Source organism: Echinops telfairi, unplaced genomic scaffold (assembly GCF_000313985.2).
Source record: "Echinops telfairi isolate 266 unplaced genomic scaffold, ASM31398v2 ScPeMD7_7457;HRSCAF=8495, whole genome shotgun sequence".
Taxonomy (NCBI): Eukaryota; Metazoa; Chordata; class Mammalia; order Afrosoricida; family Tenrecidae; genus Echinops; species Echinops telfairi.
In genome coordinates this window covers 24417380-24425645 of record NW_022111357.1, presented here as the reverse complement: position 1 = coordinate 24425645, position 8266 = coordinate 24417380, and the positions used below count along the sequence as shown (strand labels likewise).

At 41.3% G+C, this 8266-nt stretch overlaps 1 protein-coding gene across 1 annotated transcript in view; it reads right to left on the bottom strand.

Annotated features, from left to right (window-relative positions):
- HP1BP3 (heterochromatin protein 1 binding protein 3) overlaps positions 1 to 4942 on the bottom strand; it is a 37056-nt gene extending 32114 nt beyond the window's left edge. Inside the window, exons 1-3 of the mRNA XM_004705377.2 lie at positions 3303 to 4942; positions 2760 to 2859; positions 2 to 93 (exon numbers count right to left, since the gene is read on the bottom strand). Of these exons, the coding sequence (XP_004705434.1) occupies positions 2 to 93; positions 2760 to 2859; positions 3303 to 3398 (288 nt within the window). The 5' untranslated portion in view covers positions 3399 to 4942. The remainder of the gene's footprint in view (position 1; positions 94 to 2759; positions 2860 to 3302) is intronic.
- Positions 4943 to 8266: the final 3324 nt, after the last annotated feature.

Genomic DNA, 8266 nt, shown 5'->3' with positions numbered 1-8266 from the left:
TGGGCTGTTCCGTCTCACTAGATGTCGCAGGTGGAGTTTCATTTTCTTGTTCTTCTACAGTTGAGGCAGATTCCTCAGAACTTACGTCTGGCTCTAAAAATCAGGTGAACAGAATTGGATCAAGTAGCTGAAGTTAACAAAAGGGTAAACGTTTTATCTTACTAGAACTGCTCAGCTAAATGTTTCAATTAAACATGAGTTCTGAAACAAAGAGCATGATTACGTGTGGTTTTCTTTCATTCTTTTTGTCACTCAAGTGGCCTACTCTAGTAGTTGTTTACCCAATTATGTAAAATAAGGAGATCATCTCATTTCACTCCACTTGAGAGCTCTACTCCCAGCTCAGTGCCATGAGGGGGGAAAGATCAGCAGTTTGAAACCACCACACGCTCCTTAGGAGAAAGATGAGGCTTTCTACTCCTGTAAAGATTTAGTCTCAAAAAATCACAGGGGCAATTATTCTACTCTGTCCTACAGATAGAGTTGCTATGAATCACAATGGTCTCAGTGGCAGTGAGCAATATTAATGAAAAAACTCATAATCACGACACTAGCCATTTTATACTTTAACATACAAACCTGAGAAAATAATAAAAACTGAGCATGCAATTTCTTAGATTGACGCAGAGAACTTCAACAGACACCAAGCCCACAAATATGGAAAGAAGACAAGGACCACCCCCCAGAACCAACAGAAAGCAAGCACTGGACCCAGAGTTCAGATTTCTAGACGCCTTAACTGTGAGAGAACAAATTTGTTAAAAGTCATCTACTTGTGGTATTTCTATACAGTAGCACCTGATAATGTATTTACTACATGATCCCTTAAAAACAGTTCATTAGGATACACAGTGTAACATCTGTAAAGTCACTGTTCTTTGCAAAATGTACACCCTTAAATTTTTTATATATTCTTGGTTGACTAATCTAATGTTATACCTAAGCCCTTCTCTGTCCTCTGATTATGTATTTTGTAATAAATGTAATAAAACACTATTAACAATTAGCAGCTTCGGCTGGCTGCTAAATATGGGTTAAGCTGGGTCATGAAATGGCTTGTCCCAGTGGTGGACTAGATAATCTTCACCAGCATCTATTACTTCTTTATAAGCCAGTTCCTGTGTCCCCTAATTGCCAGCCCCAAAAGCTACCACCACGTAATCCAGTGCCGTCAAGTCAATGGCAACTCATAGCAGCTTACTAGGACAGTCTAGAACTGCTCCACAAGGTTCATGAGACTTCTTATCTTGAGAAGCAAATGCTTCATCTTTCTCCCTCAGAGTGGCTGTCATATTCAAAACCCCAATCTAACACTTAACCCACCACACCACCAAAGCACTCCTGCCATAGGCCAGAGTGGCCAAATATGGGTATAGAATTCATCTGAGGATTTAAAAACAAAATGCAGATGTGATTGGAGAAAGTATATTTATTAAATGTCTGCCCCGGTGCAATTGAAGATAAAAGTAGCAGAGAACTCGAGGGGAATGAACAACAGCATTGTAGGTGAACGGATCCATTAATGGTGTAAGATAAAGCTAATATATATATATATATATATATATATAAAATAACAACATATAATAATGAGGATTCTTAGGGGGTAAGGTAGGAGGGGATAAAGAGGAATTGATATCAAGGAGCTCAAGAAGAAAGAAAACGTGTTGAAACTGATGGCGACAGCAATTGTACAATTATGCTTGATCTGAATTGAATTATGGATTGTTATACCTGTAAGAGCTCCCAATAAAATGGTAAATTAAAAAAAAAACAAAAACTTTTCATTAAAAAATGCTGCTGTGGAATAGTTGACAGCATGGTCAACTGTTCGCATTGTAATGTTAATTTTTAAACTCCCACAAATTTCAATGTGTCATTTTGGCATGGATCCCCACTTTTAACTTGTAAGGAACTCTGGTGGTGTAGTGGTTACACACTGCACTGCTAACCCCAAAGTCAGCAGTTCGAAACCACCCATGGCTGTGAGGAAAAGGGGCTATGAGGAAAAATGACATTGTATGCCTTATTAAATCCTTCCTGGAACGGAATGAAGCATAAACAAAACATTTAAAGAAAAGAAAAAAGCAGAGGGACACATATTCTATTGCTTAGCTCTGCTAACCAGCCAATATTTGTTTCTTAACAGCCAAGACCCTGAAGCATAGTGTGCACCCCTGTGGTATAACCTGAGATAAAAGTCAAGGAAGGACAAACTGTTCAAGAATAAGGAGAGAAATGAAGAGGTCACAAGAAGGAGAGGTGACTAGAGATGTCAGAAATAAGCACCAGTATTCCACGGGATGGGTATGTAATGCTCTTTGATTATGTTTCCAATGTCGGGCCACTCTTCTCTGTACCAACACCAGTTATAGACCAGTATCTGATCACTCGTTTGTTCCTCCTACTCAGGTCAAACTCTTCCACTAGTTCTCTGTTGCTCCTTTCTTCTTCCTCCCATAAAGCCTCCATCTCTATGGGACTCTTAAATACAGAATGCTACCCATCAACTACACCTTATCTGGCCAACCAGTTTTGTTTTTAATTCAAAGAACATGAAATTTGCATCTCCCCAAATCTTGAGAAACAAGAAGAAACCTTACTTTGCCTACTTGGTCTGGAAATAGTCATGACTTCTCTCCTTAGATATTCCCCAAATACTTACATTTAGCCATGAAACAATGAACTTCGAGGGGATTTATGGGGCATTCCAAATTGGATGAACAATGTTGGCTCTGAGATGTACTACCGCTTTACTGTACCTGGCTTTTCTTCCTCCCCACCAGCAAGCTTGCTTTTTGGTGGAGTTTCCCGGGTAGAATTCACAGCTCGTCGAATCGGCATGGTGCTATCTTCTACCTTCTAAGAGAAGAGATGGTCATCATCAAACAAGCATACAAATACTGTCTAATCTCTTTCTCAAGGGGCCTAACTGGGTGTCAGGAGATGTAGGAGATTCTTCAAGTCAACTCCAGGATCGGACGAAATTTACGTTTAAAACATTCTTTGAGGTGAAATGTTTTTAAAGAAATACTTTCCAAAGTACTTTATTTTAATTACAATTTCAAATGGGAGCAAATAATTATACTGATTTGCAGTAAATTTAGAAGATTGGAGGTTTTCTCAAGAATTCCCCATTGAGGGAAAAGGATAGATGGAAAGGACTTTGACATCTATTTGATTTTTCGGATTTGTAACCCAGGCTCCCCAAAGTAAAGGAAGGAACAAGTACCAAGAAGAACCCAGCAGGATCTGAAGTGAGGGACTGATCCAAGAGTGAGCTTCAAGAATGTGTCAGCTCCTACCTCACCTAACTTGTCCGCGTGGATCAGCTGAGCTCCTACTATAAGTGGGAGTGCCTTAGGATGGACGAGTTCACCTTGAGACGTATCAGTCGCCATTTAAAATAATTTCTAGGCTCCAGTACAGCGTGTACTCTGAAGCCTCTGCTGTTAACCACAAGGATTTTTCCTAATGGTTTCAGTGTGGTGAAGAGTCACCTAATGCACAGAAAAGACCTGGTGTGAAGATTAACAGAAACAAAACTAACAAAAACATCTAAATTTAATATAGATCCAAAGGGCAAAAAACACAACTATAAAACTTATGAGTGACAGATCACTTGATCACATATTCCTCAAAAACATAAAAACCACTATCAAAACAGACTATTTAAAGCAGCGACTAAGACAAGTGCACAAGCCACAGCAGCTCTTGCACCTTCCACACGAACGAAGGCAACACAGGCAAGAAAGCTAGTACGTGATCCTACTACTCCCCTCCTGCTGCCATCAGGACTTAGAAAGGATGGGCTAAGGAGAATTATGGAGCGTTTACTCACACTATTGAGATAATGGTCCGTTTAACTAAAGAGAGAAGACTTTTATTGTTACTGTTCTTAAAGGAGCCAATGCAGTTATTGTAACATTAATGCCATCTCTGCTAGACAAGCCATGTATTTTTCTATAAACAGAAAGTACAAGGGCAAAAGTATTGCTAAAACAATCATGACATTCTAAGAGGCTCCAGACCAGAGAAACAAATCTAGACCAACACCTAGGAGGATAGAAATATACTTTTAAGACCTTAATTGCCATGTTTTTAATAAGCAAAACTAGCACAGAAGTAAATGATTAAATAGCCAAAGATTAAAACCCATGCAATCACCCACATTTACCTGATCATTATACCTCCTCATCCCCAAAGCCTCATCTGGGGCTCAATAGCACTTGAGTTGTTGAGTAAGAAAATTCTCAGTACAAGAAAATAATCATTTAAGGGTTTAGATATCTGAACAATGAACAGGTAATGAACAAGTAACAAGAAACTGGGGAATAATAAATTAGTCATTTATCTTCTACTTTAAGTTCTAACTACTAAGGAATATAAGGATTTTAAACTTGTCAGCCACAATTCTAAACAATGGGGCAAATGAAAAACAAAGAATGAAAGAATCCTTTTTAAGGGAATAACAAGGACAACACCAGACTTGTGAATTGTCCATGGGCTGCATCGAAAAGCAGTTAAAAAAAATTCAGGATAAAAAAAAAAAAGAGAGAAGAAAAATTCAGGATAGCAAAATGCACTTAGACTTATTACCAATACCCCTAAACCCACTGCCACTGAATTGACTCACAATGACCCCACAGCTTTGGTTTTTTGACTCAGACAGCCTCATCTTTGCCCCACAGCGCACTGGTGGGTTTGAACTTACAACCTTGCAAAGATCAGCCCAAAGCTTACCCAGTAGCACACCAGGTTAAAATAACATCCCTAACTTTTAAAAAAGTAACCATGTACACATAACTTTGTGGAGACCTCCATGTGCGTTAAGAGTACAACTGCTCTCCAGAGGGGTTTCGGTAGCTGACTGAATGTATCTGGAAGCCCTGCCGATGTAGTGGTTATGTGCTGGGCTGCAAACCGCAAGGTCTAAAGTTCAAAATCACCAGACAGCTCCAAGGAAAGACGGGGCTTTCTACTCCTGTAAACAGTCTCAGAAATTCACGGGGTCAATTCTATCCTGTCCTGTAGGGTCACTATGAATCAGCATTAACTTGATGACAGTGGGTTTGTTTTTTAAGGGTTTTTTTGGTTGGGGCCCCTCACATCCGTCTTATTCCATAATAAGACTCTCTAGAATAAAATGCTACTTTGAAATCAATAAAACTCCCACGGCTCATGGGTACCTTTAAAAACAAATATTTTCCTGTAATAGTTAAAGAAGTGTCAAAACCTTTATATAGTAAACTCTACACTCACTAAACACTTAAAAAGTTAAGATAAGCAGCCATTTAGGTGGTACTCACTGGCTAAAAAGAGGGAAATACCAATGGAAAAAAAACGTTGTGAATTCCAGCTCAACAACTCTTGGGACAGAAGAGCATCCCAAAGGGTTTCTGAGAATACAAACTTTTACAGAAGCCAATGGGCACATCTTTCTCCTGAGGAGCAGTGGTGGGTTTGAACCACTTACCTTTCTGTTAGCAGTCAAGCGCTTAACCACTATGCCAACAAGAATCCTGATGGGAGACACAGGAATCTGTTTTCTTAATCATAAAATAAAATTTGACTAATTAAAACCAGGGTAATATGGTCCATAACGACATCACTACTCTAAGGATGAGTTTAAATTAGCAGAGATAAGAAGTACACTTATGTTAGTATGACTGAGAAATAAACTGATTGACCAATTTTCCTAGACGTAACTAATCAGGGGAAAAAAAAGTGACACCCTAGCATTCTTAGTTAAAATCTTCCAAATGCCACCCCCTTTCTGTTTCTTGAGGAACCCTCATGTAGTACAGTGTGGTCAAAGCACTAACGGAAAGGTTGGCAGTTTAAAACCACCAGCTGCTGTGGGAGAAACATGTGGCAATCTGCTTCCATAAAAATTACAGCCATGTAAACCAAACAGGGCAGTCTTACTGAGTTAGTCGGAATCAACTAACAGGCAGCGCATCTTGGGGGGGGTTTCTTGTTCTTTTACTCTCACCATCCCTGGACTTTCTGGTCTCTAAACACAAGAACAGGTTTGCCTCCCCAGTGAATTTCCTAAGTAAAGACAGGCCTAGCGCTTCAGTCTGTGGTTTTTTTACAGTGAGCTAGCTGGTAGGTTCAAGTTTCTGGGTGGCACAAGTGGATAAGCACTCATCTACTCGCGGGAAGGATGGCTTTCCAAACCCAACACAGAGGCTGGGCCTGGGGATCTGCCATTGAAAGATCACAGCCTTGCAGTTTGTGCACACATGAGTTAAGTTGGAACTGTTAATGGCAACAATAGTTAACAGGTTACATTCAGTATTCATTAGTAAGTTAACTATTTGGATGGTTAATTCACAAAGCCTTAAAAAAGTGGTTCTCAACCTGTGGATCACGATCCCTTGGGGGTTGAACAACCCTTTCACAGAGGTCGCCCGATTCATAGCAGTGGCAAAATTACAGTTATGAAGTAGCAATGAAAATAATGTTATGGTTGGGGGGAGGTCACCATAACATGAGGAGCTGTATTAAAGGGTCGCAGCATTAGCAAAGTTGAGCACTGGTGCCTTAATATCTCTATGTATCTATTTATGTTGCTGCCATTTCTGCCTGACCAAGTTTTGAAGCAGTCACGCTTGTTTCCTGCAGAATTCTCTCCTGGCTGGTTCACCGCTGCATCTCCAGTGCCTAAACCATCCCAGGCATAGCACAGGCGCTCAACAAACATTGGTTAAAATAATGAATATGGTTGTTTCTTGTTAACCTGATTCTTACATGTGCCTTAAACATTAAGAGTTAATCTGTGGCTTATGTGGCATGTCCCCCTTTACATTTCAATGTTAGAATGACACAACAAAGATTTGCTTTCTTAAAAGTATATTGCTTTAATGTAGGCAATTAAAAAAATAAAAATAAAAGCACGAAATAATGAGTCAAAATTTTACTTTTCCCTGTATTGTAAGCAATGGAAAAATAAGTGCTGATACTACTTTACTGTCCATAATATGTATTTTGAGGGAAGTATTTCATCCTTCATTATAAAATATATGTAACGCACTACACAATTTGATGTCAGAAGTAAGCTTGTGATTTGACTGCTAGCAACTATTTTTCTTCTTTTATATTTCAATAACTCAGTATGCACTTAGTGTCTATCTTGGCCCCAGATGCTACAGACAATACCAGAACCCTTCTGTTCAAGAAAATCACAATCTAATTTCACCGATGACAATTTCAGGAAACCTCCTCCATCAACTATCCATCCTCAACCTGTCAAGTAAGCTTAAAAGCAAAACAAACACTTTAAAGCAGCGGTTCTCAACCTGGGGTCCAACGATCCTTTCACAGGGTCACCCGATTCATCACAGTAGCAAAAGGACAGTGATGAAGTAGCAACGAAAATAATGTTATGGTTGCGGCATGAGGAAGGCGGAGAACCACTGCTTTAAAGTGTTTCTTCTCCTTTACAACAAATCACACTAAACTTTTGGAAGGAAGTTATACATAGACTAATAATTTCATGCCTATTCCAGAGTAAGCAAGTTCATCTATCAAAACGACATTGGTCACACCTAGTTTTACTCTAAAACAAGACAGCTCGCTCCAAAGTCCAAGGGCATTTCTAATAAAACTGGCAACGCTCCCCTCGAATGAAAACTCGGAAAAGCTAGGAGCCTGGGACTGCTGCAGGGAGCAGGCAGGCAGGGGGTGGTGTGTGCCATCTGGTGGATCCCTACTCCCAGAGACCCTACAGGACCTACTACAACAGCCCCATGGGGGTCCTTGGCTGTCACCTTTAGCAGGTGGCCAGGCCTTTCTCTCGTGGGGCCTGGGTCTGTTTTAACAACCCACCTTTCTGTTTGCAGCGGAGAGCTGACCCACTGCGCTACCGGGGCTCCAAAAAATGGGGTGCGGGGGGGATGCTTGGAGATTAACTCCAGTTTGGGGGTTCACACCTCACCAACCCTGCCCCGGGGTCTAACTAACGCTCACACTCACAGGGTTAACTTTATTACCACCTACCGAAGCACTGCTCTAACAGACGCCCCCTTGCCTGGAGCGCGGGGAGCCACCTATCCTAGGGAGGCAGCACGCCACGCGCTCGGGGAGCGGCCGCCTAGGGCTCGGCGAGGCTGGCTTGGGGGGAGGAGGAGGAGGAGGAGGCAGGCAAAGGCGCGGAGAGACAAAGAGGCAGGAGGCCGTGCACGCGGCCGTCCAGGAGCGAGCGGGAGCGGCGGAGGCGGCGAAGCCCGTCCAGGCGCGGACACCGAGGGCGTGACACCTCGGA